The sequence below is a fragment of the Clinocottus analis genome, unplaced genomic scaffold (genome assembly GCF_023055335.1).
Source record: "Clinocottus analis isolate CAN_PGR_092001 unplaced genomic scaffold, fCliAna1.0.p SCAF_34, whole genome shotgun sequence".
NCBI lineage: Eukaryota > Metazoa > Chordata > Actinopteri > Perciformes > Cottidae > Clinocottus > Clinocottus analis.
The window spans coordinates 501,490-519,097 of record NW_027176087.1 but is presented as its reverse complement, the minus strand read 5'-3'; the positions used below and the strand labels follow the sequence as shown (position 1 = coordinate 519,097).

Here is a 17,608-nt window from a genome sequence, read left to right as displayed (position 1 = left end):
GATCCAGTTTAGGGGCAAGGTCACTACCGAAAGCTTTTCTCTGTCTGGATGGCGTTCAAGTCGAGCGGCATGAGCCACTTGTCAAGGAGCAACAGGGCCTCGGTCACTCTGGGTGAAGTCAGGTCATTTGGGGCATCAGTAAAAAATGGAACAAGATTGAATTTTCAATATCAACCCATTAACAAACGTTTGCTGTAAATGTTCTGTACACAACACATTCATTTGATGGTCTGAAATAACTAGGGCAAGTCACGAGTCCCAAAAGCAAAGGACATTGTCGAATGACAAAACTATTTGACTTAAAATGAACGTGTGTATGGGAAACTGTTGCACTACTGCATTAAGTAAGACGGTACATCAGGAAACCAGTATGTTCAGGCAACAGGTGCTGGAAGAGCATGAGTTCCTGTCACACTATACACACTTCTAGTATTTTTGTCACTTAATACTAGTCCAGAATTAGCCAGTTTCCTCAATGTAAAACAATCCCATTCCTCCAACATCCATTCATTGAACTGGCGACACATCAGGAGCTGCAGGCCGGGCGCGCCACCTCGCGGTGGTGCGTCCTCAGCGTCACGAGCAGCGCTGTTAACTGAGACCGAAACACTAACGCGGAATCACCTGTTGTACACGTAAGTGCGTATAACACTCTGTGGGGCACACGGGCGACCATAGCGCGCTGCTCTTGAATCTGGGTTCAAATCCACACTGAAGCATTTTAGGGTGATGTGTGGTGATTTGATCGCGGTGAGCTTTACGTCAGAGGACGTCGGTTTCCGGCATCCCGCCATTTTACTTTTCAGAAAGACAAGCAGCTAGTCAGCTCGCACACATTCAAATACTTGTCGCCATACGGCCTCGGCCCCTAAACACCGCCTTTATTTTTATTGTTTGTCGACGTCTGCTTGAGTCCGTCGGTCCGGGAGACCCGCACGCGCCGCACGCTTTTGGTCCTGGTTCATGGTCTGACTTCTTGGCGACACATTGGAGGAGAGAAGGTGAGAGCCATGCTCGAGGCGCCTTGTTAGCATCGTTAGCTTGCGGGCTAGCGCAGGGGTACTACTGGAGACTTAGCTCCGCTGGTGAGAGGAGAGCCGTCGTGAACACGAGGATCGTGCTCCTGCTCCTTTGTGTCCGGGCCCCGCTGCCTGTAACGCCACGGAGCCCCACGTTTGGCCCCAGGTACCACCCGTAGACCCGGGACACGTGCTAATGGGGAAGGGGGCTGAATGAAGACAATTGCCACATCAAGCTAGCAGCCGCAGCCGCCTGCCTCGCGAGCTTCCGTCTTCTGGTGCTCTGCGTGTAGCTACTGCTAGGCTAACGTGTCCGCCTGTTTGTTGTGGCGATAATACGACATGATATTGTTATTTCAGGTGAAAGATGACGCAGTTTTTACCCCCGAATCTGCTGGCCCTCTTCGCCCCGCGGGACCCGATCCCGTTCCTGTCGCAGCTCGAGAAGCTGCCGCACGAGAAGCACCACAACCAGCCTTACAGCGGCATCGCGCCGTTCATCAGGCACTTCGAGGTGAGCGTCTCATCTTCGAGAATGTCTGTAGACTCTGACCTATATTCTTTCTCAATGGCACATCTCTAATGTTGTTTCTCTCCGCTTTGATCAGGACCCGAGAGATGCTCCTCCACCCACCAGGGCAGAGACGCGAGATGAGCGGCTGGAGAGAAAGGTGAGACCCGGGGCCTCAGCCTCTGAGGAGGCTCATAGGACTGCTCACCCAGTGGTGTAAACAAAAAGCACCACTATTAGCTACTACTAGCTGTGTTATACCAGATACACGTCGTGGCCACTTTATTGGGTACCAACAAGAAGGGTCGCCTGTGCTTTTCAGTAAATTACGGCTAAAAAGGATCTCACAGTCCAGTGTGGCTTGTATTAGCACTAGGGATGGATATCATTCAGATGTATCAACATGGTACTCCTATCAGTTCCCTAAACACAGTAAATAGAGAAAAGAATCCACATTGCTTTTTTATTCCTGTATGTATACAAACAGTCTTTCCAGGTCAGCAATACAGAAAGTTCTGAAATCTCTCAAATACATTTGCAATATGATAAGTTATGCGCTCACCTAGAGGTTAAGCGCTGCATTTCTGCAGGTTTATGTTCTGCTTGTTTGCCAAATGTTTTGATAAATCACTGATATTGCATTTGTGGCAGCGAGAGTGGTCAGCATCTCCTGGACTACAACGTAACGTCCTAGCCTGACGTGCACCTCCCAAAAATCCTTACTGCGCGTTGACGCGGACCGCAAGCGCTGTGATTGGTCCGCTCAGAACGTAATTCTGTGTTCTGACCTCAGAGGAGATGTTTACGCGTTGCTTCTCTTGAAGCGGTGTTTTAAAATGAAGACGTTATCTAACCCAACAGCTCAAACACGGGGAATGAAGGACTAGCTAGCGAGCTAACAACAACGGTTAGCTTAGCTGTTAAGATGATGAAGTTGTACACACAACGCGACTATGCAGCGACATAGAGAGGGTGCAGGGTTGCACCCTAACCTTCTGTCTGCTGCGCTCAACTCAACTGTTTTGTTCAATACTCAAACTTCTCTGTGACTTATCGAGCGGTGTAATAATCGCGCAACGCAAAAAATCGATAATGAAATTCGTTGCCAACTTTTTTAATGATCGATTTTTATCGATTCGTTGTTGCAGCCCTAGAGAGAGCGGGAGGGGAGGTCCGAGGGGAGACAGACAGTCAGTCAGTCAGTCAGTCAGTCAGTGGGAACCCGGCTCTGTTGGTGAGCCCGACTGCTGACGGGAAGAAACTGTGTGGCAGGAGGTCTTGGTCCTGATGGCCCTCATGATGGATCCGAGTGATGGAGAGTCAATCATTTCATGTTGATCTTTGATTTTCGCAGCGGCGAGAGAAGATTGAGAGGAGACAAGCCGTGGTGGAGACAGAACTCAAGCTGTGTAAGTGTTCACAGTGACAGTCCAAGCGCTTTTCCCTGTGTCGGGCTTCTTGCTTTGAACTAACCGCTTGTTCTCCTTGCATTGTTTTAGGGGACCCCCATAACGACCCCAATGCACAAGGGGACGCCTTCAAGACACTGTTTGTGGCCCGAGTGGTGAGTGAAACAAACAAGTGTGATTATAGGCCTCTTGCAACACGTCTGTAGATTGAGACCATGACTATGTTGTCTAATGATATTCTCTTTGCTGTAGAACTATGACACGACAGAGTCCAAGCTTCGGCGAGAGTTTGAGGTGTACGGCCCCATCAAACGGGTACGTCTCGCTGCTGTTTACTGCACGCTACATTCAAATGGTATCCATGTACAGTATGTAACGCTGCAAGCCTGACACCATGACGTCATTCATGAATCATACTTTGTCACATGGATTGTTGGCTAAAAAGATGCTGCAGTTTGTACTAAAGCTGGAACTAAACATTATTTTAATAATTGATTAATTGGGTGATTCTTTTTTAGATTAATTGGGTAAAGAAAAAGCATGTTTTCTCAAAAAGCAGTAATTTGCATCCTTGTATTACAAAAACAAAACTGACAGTGCAATTTCACAGTGCAAACAAGCTTAACAAAAAATGATAAATACAAATCAAAAACTTAACAGGAACGTTAGAACTTGTTCTCTCCACTCAGACGCATGCAGACGCTCACACACACACACACGTAGGGTTGTCACAATACCAAAATTATGACTTTGATACGATACCAACCATTAATGTCACGATACCGATACTTACGATACTAGAATTTGATACGATACCATAAATATGATACTGGTATATTTATCTATGATAGTGATAAATACGTCTGTATGGTTCCCTTTTTGAGCAGCTTGTTTCTGCCCAGCTTTTTGAACACTTGACAAATGACATTAATATTAGTATTAGCATCCATTAAGATATTAATGAAAACTACACGTTGCCATCATAGCATTGATTGCACCACATGACTACATGGTTATTTCCATAAGTACGAGCAATTGTAGAGTTACATAATTTTACAGATAAGTATTTTTTCTTAACTAAAACTAATTGGCTCTAGATGCACCCTCAGGCTCCAGCAGCATGTCACCATGTTGCATCAGTTGTGTTTCATTTGGGACACTTTTGTGCGTTCTGACCTCATGATCATAGATGCTTGTAGTCAAACTAGGCTCATGCTCCTCGTGGCTCTATCTGGGTGAGCTCGGGGTTTTTCATGTTCATAATTACATTTGCTAACCTGTCGTTCGTTAAACTCTTTGAAAAGCTGCTTGGCCATGTTTGCGTGTTGCCTCCTTTGTGTTGCTTTAAAGCACGTTTTACAGACGGGTCTATCGGTGTCAGTGGGCTTCCCCTCAAGGCTGCACTGTCTCCAAAGTATCTCCAGATTACACTCCTGGCGTCTTCTTGTTCTACAAGCAGAAGACGGTCAGCAAGAGCTGCTGAGCTCCGGACATGTCTCCCCCGCTGCTGCTCTGTGTGAGCCGGAGCCTTAAGCCCCGCCCCCTGAGCTCTCTCTCCATGCACTCTCTGCATGGAGAGAGAGGGAGGGAGGAGCAGTTTTAAGGAAGCGCTATTTTCAGAATGTACCGATACTTAAAATGTGCAAAATCGTATCATTTTTAACGTACGGGTAGCGCGGTACTTTTTTAGTATCGGTATACTGTGCACCATTACTCAGACGCACTCATTCACAGATGCACTCACACACAAATTCAGACGCGCACACACACACACACACACACATACACACACTGGATACTGCACTTTACCTAAACAAAGGTTATTAATTAGATATGGAACTACAAATCCCAGCAGCACTTCCTCTGCATGAAGCCTCATTATATCAGACTGTTGAACGCAGGTCTGTGTTCTGACCTCAGAGGAGATGTTTACTCGTTGCTTCTCTTGAAGCGGTATTTTAAAATGAAGACGTTATCTAACCCAACAGCTCAAACACGGGGAATGAAGGACTAGCTAGCGAGCTAACGACAACGGTTAGCCTAGCTGTTGAGTTATTGTACACGCAACGCGACTATGCAGTAACATACGAGAAGGTACAGCGCTGCAGAAGCTGCTGGACCTTCAGTCTGCTGCGCTTCACTCAACTGTTTTGTTCAATACTCAAACATCTCAGCGACTTATTGAGCGGCGTAACAATCGCGTAACACAACGAATCGATGTTGAAGTTCTTTGCGAACTTTTAATAATCTATTTTTATCGATCCGTTGTTGCAGCCCTACTTGAAATGGTCGTTCACATATAGTAGATTAAAATAAATGTAACAGTTGCGTGTACAGTGTAGCACCACTGGCCTGCAATGCTTCAGGAAGCCTCCATTGAACGTGGTATGTAAAGTTTGATTCAACGTTGTGTTGCACATGATGTATGCACACACACTCTCTCTGGATGTTGCCTGTGTGTGTCTGCTGGTCTGTGTGTAGAATGATGACTAATGTCTCCAATGCCTGTGTTCCAGATTTACATAGTCTACAACAAGAGGACGGGGAAGCCCAGGGGCTACGCGTTCATCGAGTACGAGCATGAACGAGACATGCACTGTGAGTACCAGGGCACACACGCTCACATGTTCACGGTTCTCTGGTCATGGTGCTGGGGTGGCAGCGTTCTCTTCAGACTTTAGCAAGGAGACTCCTACCTAATGACAAAATGGATGCCTGTGAAATCAAAGTTATCTGAGTACTTGTAAATGTTGAAATCAGAGTCTGGTGGTTGTGTGATGTGTGTGTGTTGGATGCGTGTCATCAGTTGACTAATAGTCTGGTTGAGGAGGGGAACCACTTCATTCAGTAGGGCATCCTGGGAAAAGTGAGATGACCAAGAGGTAGAACTGTCCTTCACCTGTGAACCTGAACATCTTTGCCTGTAAGGGGCACATTGTCTTTTAACAGTTAGGCATTGTAGCTCTGGAAGAGCAGCTCTCCTGGTTGGACTGTGATGGTAAGCACAAGGTCACACTGGTCAAGCACCGACTGGGAAACCGTCTTCTGTAGCTATTGAGCTTGTTAAAGTTTGTATTGGTGGTCTTCAACCCTGGTCATGGTGAGATTAGTTAACTCCGCCACACTCGAGAGGTATTTAAAGCCGGTGGCGACGCCACAGTAATGGAGTCCTGTCTCATTAGACAAGGGAATGGTGCCATCCAACGCAATGACACCATTCTGCTATAGAGGTGTGATCGGCTCTTCAAGACCAGAGTTGCTGAATCACAGCAAACGTGTCGTCACAGCAGTGGGTGAAATGAGGGGGGATGTGGGGCTGAACAGTGTATTAACTGTGTGTTGTTCTCATTGCCACTGCAGCCGCCAATCTGTGATGGCTATTGGCCAGAGCTGGCTGGCAGATGATGATGGTTATGATACATCTACACCCTACTACCACAGCTCAGTATATGGTTGGTATAATGGGTTTGTATGATGGGTAAGATTTCTTTCCACCCTCCATCTCCTACATAGGGAAGAGGAGCTACGTTCAATGGGTAAAGCGTCATTATTTGCACGCCTTAAAGCGCTTTCAGTGCAATTACTACTACTTGGATTTTAGGCTTTGACCATTGAACGCACCCCTGACCACTAGTGTATTCAATGTTGCCCGATGACTCTGCCCTTTGTCGAAGCCACCTCAGGTTACTCGGGCCCATGCTTGGCAATAGCAATGACCTCGCTGTGTAGCGCACACGCTCAGGGAACTAGAACTCCAACCGTGAAGCAGCTGTCAGTCAGTGTGCAGTTGCACGTGACGGACACCGTGCAGGAGGACTGAATGAGAGGCAGCGTTCAGGATCCCCGTGGTGCCGTCCGGACTGTCGGTACGGTCCAGTCACGAGTCAACGTCGGTCAGCAGGGACAGAGTTCAACACCTAGAATGCACACGCACTTCAAGTACGAATACAAATGTTCTCACAAGTCCTTTGTTTGTGAAAGGAACCCCGCGGCGGTCCGTGCACACAGCCGACGCTCACTCAATGGTAGCTCGAGCTCGTTCTGCTCACATCAGTGTAGATTTAAGAGAGCACTGCAAGACGTAAAAGCTGGAAGCCGAGCATTAACTCAGTGCACGTGAAGCCATGCTGAGGATGCATTTAACATCTCCTTCTCCAAGCAGACGGTGGAGGCCGTCTGCAGAGCCTCATCCCTTCACACCGGCAGGGCTGAGCATCGTATTGCATCAGTCTTTGATTTAGGATGTCGTACTACGGCCCAAGAGATATCTAAACTAAACAGCATACCTACTTCATCATTACATCCACATCACTGAGAAATGTCATTGTGCCAACATGTTTTAAAGCACCAGGTCAACACTACAACACTCTAATATCAAGGTGGTGGAAGATGTCGCCCTAAAACAGTTCATAACCGCTTTTAATTCATCACATGTTCAATGTCAGAAGTGGATGTGTTGTACTGTCCATCAATAGGTCTGAGCTGGCTTCAACCAAAGTGCTGATGAGGGCAATGTTTTTGGTAATTCTGCTGAATGGGCAATTCATACATAAATGATTCACTACATAACTTAAGGTAGATACTGGTTTAATGTAGCCCTACATATTAATTTATAACAATAGTAAGGTCAGTTTTTTTTAAAGTTTGAGTGTATGTCATGTCAGAATAAGCTGAGACTTTACCTCAGGCCTCTAGACCAGACATGCTGAACATGACGGAGTCCTCAGCAGCTGGTCGGGGTAACAAGGCTCCTGTAAGGATATAGCCCCGCCTTTTGTTTTGTTTTTGCTTTCTTTCCGTTGGTCAGTTTTGGTAGGACTGGTGGGGGTTTGGTAAGGCCCTGTCATTGGCTGGGATGTTGTCACCCTAAGTGACCCAGGAAGTGGAGGGGTTCTGGTAAGGCCCCTGGAGAGGTGTTGATGGTATGTGTGCTGGTGGCTGTTGGTAAGGCTCTGAGACGGGGCAGACTTTCATGAGGCCCGTGTGTGAGGGACCATGGTAAGACTGTACAGAGTGTGTGAGGGACCATGGTAAGACTGTACAGAGTGTGTGAGGGACCATGGTAAGACTGTACAGAGTGTGTGAGGGAGCGTGGTAAGACTGTACAGAGTGTGTGAGGGACCATGGTAAGACTGTACAGAGTGTGTGAGGGACCATGGTAAGACTGTACAGAGTGTGTGAGGGACCATGGTAAGACTGTACAGAGTGTGTGAGGGAGCGTGGTAAGACTGTACAGAGTGTGTGAGGGACCATGGTAAGACTGTACAGAGTGTGTGAGGGACCATGGTAAGACTGTACAGAGTGTGTGAGGGAGCGTGGTAAGACTGTACAGAGTGTGTGAGGGACCATGGTAAGACTGTACAGAGTGTGTGAGGGAGCGTGGTAAGACTGTACAGAGTGTGTGAGGGACCATGGTAAGACTGTACAGAGTGTGTGAGGGAGCGTGGTAAGGCCCTCCAATGTAAATGTGAGGATTTGGTAAGGCCCTCAGACTGTATGCTGTCAGTGCCGGGTGTTGGTAAGGCCCTCTTCTGCTCATGGCTCCATCAGACCAGTGTAGCAGCCAGGACGAGCCTCCTGCAGCTCAACACGTCCTCTTCCTTATGCCAGATGATCAAACACCTGTTGTGTGGTCTCGGGGGTGGGGGGCAGGTCTGAAAGGAGTCCAGTGCTGCTCATGTTGACCTCCTTCAACAGAGTAAAGCTGCTAAAATCAAACATTTTACTGCCATTGCATAATACAGGCTGATATGTACTGGACTGACCAGCCACTTACTGCTGTGTGTGTGTGTGTGTGTGTGTGTGTGTGTGTGAGCACAATTAACTCTCAAGCATTTGCAAAATATTTAAGTTCAAAAGGTGCTTTACGGCCATGAGAGAGTTTTGTTTTTAAAAATTATGACATTTCATCTAAAAGTAATTCCTACATGACGTACAGCTGTGATTTTAAAGTGAGGTCATTACAAGGTCAGCTGTCCCAGCAGGTGGGTTAAGTATGAGCAGTGTCTCATGGTTTAAGATGCTAGCTGCTTCACTAGCCTTTAGCCTAATTCTCCTTACGACAACTCGGACGACTTAGGATGGCCGCGATGTGCTGTTATTTAACGTAGCCCAGAAGTGGCCGCTGGGTGTTTAAGTGGTGCGGTTAAAGCGTAAGGTATCAGTCACTCATCGGGTGGAAGGAAGTCTGCTCCCTTATCCTTCGGCTTTTGCCCAGAGAGCAGCCATCTCGGCCTCGCCTGCTCCTGGTCAGTATAACAATGCATCGTTTGTTTCCTTGGCCACATTGATGCCGTCCTATTCCTCTCTCACCTCTGTCTTCCTCTCCCGTTCTCCTCCAGCCGCCTACAAGCACGCCGACGGGAAGAAGATCGACGGCAGGCGAGTGCTGGTGGACGTGGAGCGAGGCCGCACGGTGAAGGGATGGCATCCTCGCAGGCTGGGTCAGCTGCCTCCTCATGTCCACACCTCACAATGACGTTCAGCTGCAGGGCTCCGGCCGGCTGCGGTCGGGTCAAAGGCTCTTTTCAGGACCAGGTGGGGTCCAGACTTCATCTGTGTTGTGCTTCTTCACCAGGCGGTGGATTGGGAGGCACTAGAAGAGGCGGCGCCGACGTCAACATTAAGCACTCTGGCCGAGACGACGCCTCGCGTTACGATGAGCGTCCCATAGGGGGGTGAGTGCTGAGGCCCTGGTCTGCCGTCACACGTGTGAGTCCTGCAGGCCTAACGCTCTGCCCTTCGTCCTGTTCAGTGATCGGGAACCCAGAGAGCGGAGGGAGCGCAGCCGGGAGCGGGACAAGGACAAGGACAGCAGAGAGCGCCGGCGGTCCCGATCCCGAGAGCCCCGCGAACCCCGGGAACCCCGAGAACCTCGCGAACGCCGCCGTCGCACTCGATCCCGGGAGAGAGAGAGGGAAAGAGATAGGCCGATTGGAGGAGGAGGAGGAGGAGGAGATGAGGTCAGCGGTAGTGGTGGTGGTAGCCGGCGGCGGGAGCGGGAGAAAGACCGCGCGGGGGCGGCGCCGGGAAACGACAGCAGGAGTAGGGAGCGCAGTCGAGAGCGCAAGAGGAGGAGCAGGAGCAGGGACCGCAAGAGAGACAGGGAGAGGGGCAAGGGGCCGGACGGGGAGGAGGCCGGGCCGGCAGATGCTGCCCCCGAAGGAGGGGACCGAATGCTGGAGGAAAACGAGGGAGAGGTGGGGGAGGCCGTGGGGGAGGAGCGCAGGGACCGGGACCGGGACAGGGAGCGCAGGCGTAGCCACAGGGACCGGGAGCGGCGCAGCCGGGGGGACCGGGACCGCGACCACAAGAGGGAGCGGGGGGACAGGGAGCGGGGCGAGCGCCGAGAGGAGCGCCACGGCTCCCAACGAGACGACGCGGGGCCCCCGGACGAGCTGGGCAACGAGGAGGAGGGAGGAGCGCCGCCGCACATGGAGGAGTACAGCCAGGACGGGATGATGGACCAGCAGTCGGTGCCGTCGGCCGACGGCTACGTCTCCAGTGAGAACGGCTACAAGATGGAGGCGCCAGGAGACGAGTACTGAGGCGCTCCCGTTAACACGTTGGTTCATACTATACTTTAACTCTGCCCTAAACGTTTTACCAACACACAGGAAGTCAGAATGATGTCGGGCCTCTCCAGCTGCAGACATCCAGCTAGCTCTCCTCTGTTAACTATTCCTCTTCATCCTGTTGACGTTCAGTTGATGCTTAGAACTCATTTGGTCTCACAGAAGTTGCAGCTTTCCTGCATTGCCCAACTAATCCGTGCCACTAAATGTTATCAGATGACGTTTTACTTGATTCACTCTAGAAATGTTTTTCTTTCTTTCTGTTTCCACATGGCTTGGGATGAACTGTAGAAACACAAGCTCTATTCTTTGTAGAAGGGTCACAAAACAGGTAGATTGTATGCTCATTTGAACCAAGTGACAAGTTTCCCCTCAATGTCTGTGAAATTGATGGAGATGTAGTATTGTGACAATTGAGGGCGGTTCTGTTTATTCATTCTGGAATAAAGTTTTTTTTAAATTATGTCTGCTGTTTGTATGTTAGATTTGCACGCTCCTTTTTAATAAAGATGTGGCTTGAAGCCAGAGCACATGAGATTTGTATGGCGTTCATAGTATCCTGTGACTTAAATCGTATCTAACCTTGAAAAGGGAACAAAACGAGACCCGACTGGCCCTCCAGTTGGAGTTGACCTGTTTAAATATTAGTATTTTCCAGTTTTGCTGCAGGATGATAATGTTGTGAACCTGTTGTGATTGGCTATCAGCATCAGGGAGCGTGCTTCGACTAATGGTGTACATGTCTCATTCTGGATGGATACCAGGAGACGTCCTGGACGGTGACTGCTGAGGCCCTGTGGTAAGCAGGCTCGTTCATCCATCAGAGCATCGGTGGTTTGATTCCCGGTGTCCCATGTCGATGTCCTGACTGGCTCTGTGTGATGGCAGACTATTGCGTCTGACTGAAGACAGAAGAACTTTATTGGTGCAATAATTAGTTGAATCATGTCGTAATCCTGATGAGGACTGATGATGAAACGTAGTTCATAGGCGCCTGCGTCAGACGGCGCTCCGCTCGGCTCCGCTCGGCTCCGCTCGGCTCCGCTCGGCTCCGCTCGGCTCTGCTCGGCTCTGCTCGTGGAAGCCTCTGACCGTGTCGTCATCATCAAAGATGGAGCGCGCATCGCTGTGAGCTCGACCTGCTCAAACGCACTCTCATCAGCCAGCTGCACGCGGAGGAGCTCACCATGATGTCCTCTTACTACCACCCCGCCAAGGACGCGGACATGGCGGCCCTGCCGGAGCCGCTGTGCCTGGAGAGAGGTACGTTCCCGGGCTCCGTGCCCAGCTTTACGGCGTCGGTCCCCGGTTCACCTCCAGAAGGTAGATGCTCCTTTGTCTTTACGTCCGCTCCCACTGGCGGGAAACAACGGCCATGTCATTACATGCGTCGCCTGGATACTGATGTGGGCTCACATTAGTGACGCGTCATGGCTCCATGTCGTTATTACGTGTCCACGGGGCGTTATGAAGGCCCGCGGTGCTGCTGCTGGTGCACGAGCCGCTCCGACACTGAACTGATGGCGTCCTCTGAGCGAACAATGTCGCCTCTGTCCGGACGACGTATACACGCAATGTGCATCTCAGCAATATATTAAACAATATACATCTCATTAGTCTATGAAACAATGTTCATGTCATTACGATGCTAAACAAAATGCATCTCATTAGAATATTAAACTGGGATGTGCTTCGACAGCGCGAGCGAACACGGTGAGAACGTCGCGTGTCTGAGGTGCGGTCGAGCTGCGCGACCAGAGTCTTCCTCATTGTTCGCTTGACTGGAGGAGCGAACTGATGCGAGCGAACTGCCCTCTACGTGTTAGCCTTTATAAAGCCTGCAGCGGCCCCACGGGCCACAGGTGTGGTGGGTTAGGGTTCTAGTGCTGACCTGAGTACTGAACTGTGTGTGTGTGTGTGTGTGTGTGTGTGTGTTAGATGTGTGCAGGGTGATCGAGCTGCTGGACCGGCTCCAGCGCAGTGGAGAGCTGCCTCCTCCCAAACTGCAGGCCCTGCAGAGAGTCCTGCAGAGCAAGTTCTGTGCTGCCATCAGAGAGGTAGGAGGCAGAGTGAAGGAGTGTGTGTCCTCGTCCTCAGAGCATCAACATGTGCAGAGTGAAGGAGTGTGTGTCCTCGTCCTCAGAGCATCAACATGTGCAGAGTGAAGGAGTGTGTGTCCTCGTCCTCAGAGCATCAACATGTGCAGAGTGAAGGAGTGTGTGTCCTCGTCCTCAGAGCATCAACATGTGCAGAGTGAAGGAGTGTGTGTCCTCGTCCTCAGAGCATCAACATGTGCAGAGTGAAGGAGTGTGTGTCCTCGTCCTCAGAGCATCAACATGTGCAGAGTGAAGGAGTGTGTGTCCTCGTCCTCAGAGCATCAACATGTGCAGAGTGAAGGAGTGTGTGTCCTCGTCCTCAGAGCATCAACATGTGCAGAGTGAAGGAGTGTGTGTCCTCGTCCTCAGAGCATCAACATGTCCGCCTGCATTCGGTCCCCATGCTTTAACCACACGACTCTCAGCATGCGTGGGTCGGTCACACAGTAACTGCAGGTGGTCATATATGGGGGTCTCAGTTTAAAATATATATATATATATATAAATATATATATATATATATATATATATATATATATATATATATATATATATATATATTATATATGTATATATATATATATATATATATATTTATATATGTATGTATATATATTTATATATATATATTTATATATTTATATATATATATATATTTATATATTTATATATATATATATATATATTTATATATATATATTTATATATATATATATTTATATATTTATATATATATATTTATATATTTATATATTTATATATATATATTTATATATTTATATATATATATTTATATATATATATATATATATATATATATTTATATATATATATATTTATATATATATATGTATATATATATATTTATATATATATATATGTATATATATATATTTATATATATATATATTTATATATATATATATATATTTATATATATATATATTTATATATATATATTTATATTTATATATATATATTTATATATATATATTTATATTTATATATATATATTTATATTTATATATATATATTTATATTTATATATATATATTTATATATATTTATATATATATATATATTTATATATATATATATATATATATTTATATATATATATATATATATATATATATATATATATATATATATATATTTATATATATATATATATATATATATATATATATTTTTACACACACAAATTCATGACCCGAACAGCTTTAATTAGAGGAGCTTCACATTCATTACATAATTCAACTCCTCTCTGTCACAGGAGTGAGGAGACCTCCTGGTCATGACATATGGCTTCTTGTCTTCCATGTTCATCCCAGTCTAACACTCCCGTGTTGCTCCTCAGGTTTACGAGCAGCTGTATGACACTCTTGACATCGTTGGAGGACCAGAGGTGCGAGCCCAGGCGACTGCCAAGGTATGACATGCACACTAACAGCGAGAGAGGACTTCACTAGCGCACAAGATACAATTGAATTGGACTGAGTGCTGCTGCAGGGATGGAGATGGTGGATTCATTCATGTGTGGAGGTTGTCATGTGTGAAGTGATGAATTTAAACCCAGTGCCTTCAGAGCACCCGGCTTCAGAGTTGCTGCTTCAACCAAATGCAGAGAAGCGTCTGACTTTGTGTTGTGGCCCATGAGCACATTGAAACACTGCGAGCTGCAATCAGTCCTCTTGTGGATGGATGCTTTTGATTTGTCAAACTACTGAAGCTTTCATTTACTTTCTGTGATCACTTCCGTGGGAAGCATCACCCTCAGTGTGAACAGGAGGAACCATCAAGCAAAACCTCTTTCAATGTTCACCTGTGGCATCAGTTTGAAAACAGTGTGGCTTCTGATGAAGATCCATTGTGTCCAAACCATTTGTCCGTATCTTAAATCATACGTCTGTGTCTTTCTCAAACAGGCCACAGTGGCCGCCTTTGCAGCCAGCGAGGGCCACGCCCACCCGAGGGTGGTGGAGCTGCCGAAGACAGAAGAAGGCCTGGGCTTCAACATCATGGGGGGCAAAGAGCAGAACTCCCCCATCTACATCTCCAGAGTGATCCCTGGGGGCGTGGCCGACCGCCAAGGAGGGCTGAAGAGAGGAGACCAGCTGCTGTCTGTCAACGGAGTGGTAGGCCGGCCCACTGGGAGGAGCTACACACACACACTGGTTTAATTTAATAACCGCTATGAACTCAAATAAAAATTCCCTCTTTATTCCCAAATACTTCAGGTTGTAGATGCTAAAGTAACGAGAGGTGTGCTCGTTCATCTCCTCTGAGGGGCCGGTGTGTCCTCGCTGTAAGGAGCCCCTCAGAGACCCCGTTGGCAGGGTGCCCCTCTCAGCATCCGGTCTGAGACTCTTGTGTGTCGCCCATGCAGAGCGTTGAGGGGGAGCACCATGAGAAGGCCGTGGAGCTTCTGAAGGCCGCCCAGGGTTCGGTCAAGCTGGTGGTCCGCTACACCCCGAAGGTCCTGGAGGAAATGGAGGCTCGCTTCGAGAAGATGAGGAGCGCCCGAAGACGACAGCAGCACACCAGCTACTCGTGAGTCACCAACCTTAACGTCACACTGACAGCGGGTCCACATGCTCTGATGGTGAGGGATCTCCTGCATGATGATCTGGTCTCAATCTGCAAACTAGGAAATTTCAATTCAATTTAGTTCATTTTGTATCGCCCAAAATCACAAATTACAAAGTTTGTATGAAAAAACTAGATAAAACTCTTTCATGGAGCAACAGAGGAGGATCCTGTCCAGGATGGACAGAAGCAGCAGATGTCATGTGACCAGAATAAAGTAACAGAGTTACAGCTCATGACATGAATATGACAGAAACTATTCATATAGTGAGTAGTATACATATGGTACACCATCCAGATAACCACCATCCATGGCAAATGGTTATGCATATGTTTCCTATGCCAAGGAAAGCTCTGGGTGACCCAGAGGGGGCACGAAACCTTTCACCTGCAGGAACCTTCCCCTGGACTCTGAACCTTTAAAGGAACTCATTGCATTTGGACCGCAGGGACCAGATTATGATCTGGGTCGGGTTAGTACATCCGGACTGTGGGGGCGGGGTTTGCAGGGAGGACCGTCGCTGATGAGTTTCACACAAACATTGCTGCCGCTGCATTACTTCTTTATAAACAAAGAGGTACTCTGGTTTTGATTTATGGCCTTTTCAGGACTAGGAAAGAGCATTTCTTTACAAAGTAACGTTAGGTTTGTTGTCAGCTTCCAGAATAATTTTAAAAAAAAACAGAGAGAGAGATGAGAGGGCCAGCTGCTCAACAGACACTGTGGATAAGAGAGAAGCATGCAATAAGTGTAACCTTTGCATGACATGTTTTGTCATTTGACACTAACAATCTAGGTTTTTGTGGCCTTGTCTGGTAGTGTTTGTAGCATAGCTTCCTGGCATGCAGCATCATCTGTCTCTCTTTCTGCAGATCTCTGGAGTCCAGGGGCTGATCCAGGCTCCATCCATGGCATTGTCCAGCCCTCCTTCCTCTTCTGTTCCAGCGGGAGGCGTTGACGAGAAGCAACAAACCAAAGTAGCCTACCAACACCTGTGACCTGAACTTCTTCATGAAGCCAACGCTGCAGTTTAGGATAATCTCCCCCCTCTTTCCATATTCCTTTGAGAAGGACAGCGTGAGCTTGTTGTCGTGCCTGTAATGTCATCTCTCCAGTGTCAATCATCCTCAGCATGCATAAGGGCAGCTTCTGTAGTGTGTGGCTGACCTAGACCCTGGCCTTTATATTCTCCTGTGGTTTTAATTGAGTGTTGTCATGTCGTGCGTCGCACTCCCCGGCAGCTTCCAGTGTCGGCCGCTAGAGCTCAGTAGCAGAGGAAGCTGTGGACGAGCTAGAGGGCTAGCCATTAGCAGTAGATAGAACTACACTGGATTCAGTAGCTGCCAAGTGTTATCTCAGTCAAAGTTTGGAGGATAAAAACAAACAAATGTTTAACTGTGTATTCAATGATTTGCATAATTATTCATGAAATAAAGTCTAATTGTGTTGATTGAATTTCTTAATCGTTCCTGCTGCGTATGGCTTCAGTCAAAGTCTCGATTGTGTAAAACAAACTTAAACAGCTTCTGATTCTCATTCTGATCGTCTTCCTCCAGTTCACAGTGAAGTCGGCTGTGAAGTAGCATTTTATTATTTTTATATTATTCACTACTGTCCTGTAACTAGTCCTGTCGTTAGACCTGTAACTAGCCCTGTAACTAGTAATGTAACTAGTCCTGTAACTAGTCCCATCGTTGGCCCTGTATCTAGTCCTGTAACCAGCCCTATAGCTGACCCTGTAACTAGTAATGTAACTAGTCCTGTAACTAGTCCTGTAACTGGCCCTGCAGCAGGCTCTCTGAGGGCCCCTGCAACACATTACTGGGGCTAGGCTGAAATGTTTATGTCACAGAGCTTTGTAAGTTTTATATTTATTATTATATTATATTTATTATATTAAATTATATTTCCCTAAAAGTAATACCATGTCATGCCAACATAATTTGCATATGACTCAACTGAGTCATGTGGGTGTTTGTGATGGAGAGCAATGTCCTCAACCACCACCAGGTGTCGCCACCCTGCTGCTCGTGGAAAGAAGACATCGTGGAGTCATTCATTCCACATATGTCTTAATATCACATTTAAAATTACTGCATCTATATTTTATTAAAACCTTCGGTGATTGATGGTTGGCACTTCCTGAATTCTAATATGAAAGTGTTTACTTTACAGTAGAAGATTGACTTATGGTTTTGATCTCTTGGCTATGATTAGTTTCAGGATCCTCACATAATAACGCTCCACCGTCTCATCACAGAATTATTAAATCCATTTCGTACCAACAAAACAGAAAAATAATTTCGGAGGTATTGGAAATGTGATCCTCATTTCTTAAATGATGATTAATTTGGTGACAGGTAAAGCAGGAAAGATATTTGGCGAAAAATAAAGAAGTCATTCACAGCG

At 47.0% G+C, this 17,608-nt stretch overlaps 2 protein-coding genes across 3 annotated transcripts; both read left to right on the top strand.

Annotated features, from left to right (window-relative positions):
- Window positions 1–566: 566 nt before the first annotated feature.
- On the top strand, window positions 567–10,976 carry snrnp70 (small nuclear ribonucleoprotein 70 (U1)). Of its 2 annotated transcripts, none has more exons than XM_068596115.1 (10): window positions 567–635; window positions 1,380–1,533; window positions 1,628–1,690; window positions 2,885–2,939; window positions 3,030–3,094; window positions 3,192–3,254; window positions 5,456–5,537; window positions 9,281–9,382; window positions 9,517–9,616; window positions 9,694–10,976. In XM_068596115.1, the coding sequence occupies exons 2-10, from the start codon at window positions 1,387–1,389 to the stop codon at window positions 10,484–10,486; spliced, it is 1,470 nt and encodes a 489-aa protein (XP_068452216.1). In that variant the 5' UTR covers window positions 567–635; window positions 1,380–1,386; the 3' UTR covers window positions 10,487–10,976. The 2 variants fall into 2 exon arrangements, with proteins under 2 accessions (XP_068452216.1, XP_068452215.1); XM_068596114.1 differs by lacking the exon at window positions 567–635 and adding an exon at window positions 688–1,001.
- Window positions 10,977–11,592: 616 nt separating this feature from the next.
- On the top strand, window positions 11,593–16,654 carry lin7b (lin-7 homolog B (C. elegans)). The gene is made up of 6 exons (XM_068596168.1): window positions 11,593–11,776; window positions 12,452–12,570; window positions 13,970–14,041; window positions 14,538–14,747; window positions 14,999–15,162; window positions 16,072–16,654. Exons 1-6 carry the CDS (start codon window positions 11,701–11,703, stop codon window positions 16,091–16,093), a joined length of 663 nt encoding a protein of 220 aa, XP_068452269.1. The 5' UTR covers window positions 11,593–11,700; the 3' UTR covers window positions 16,094–16,654.
- Window positions 16,655–17,608: the final 954 nt, after the last annotated feature.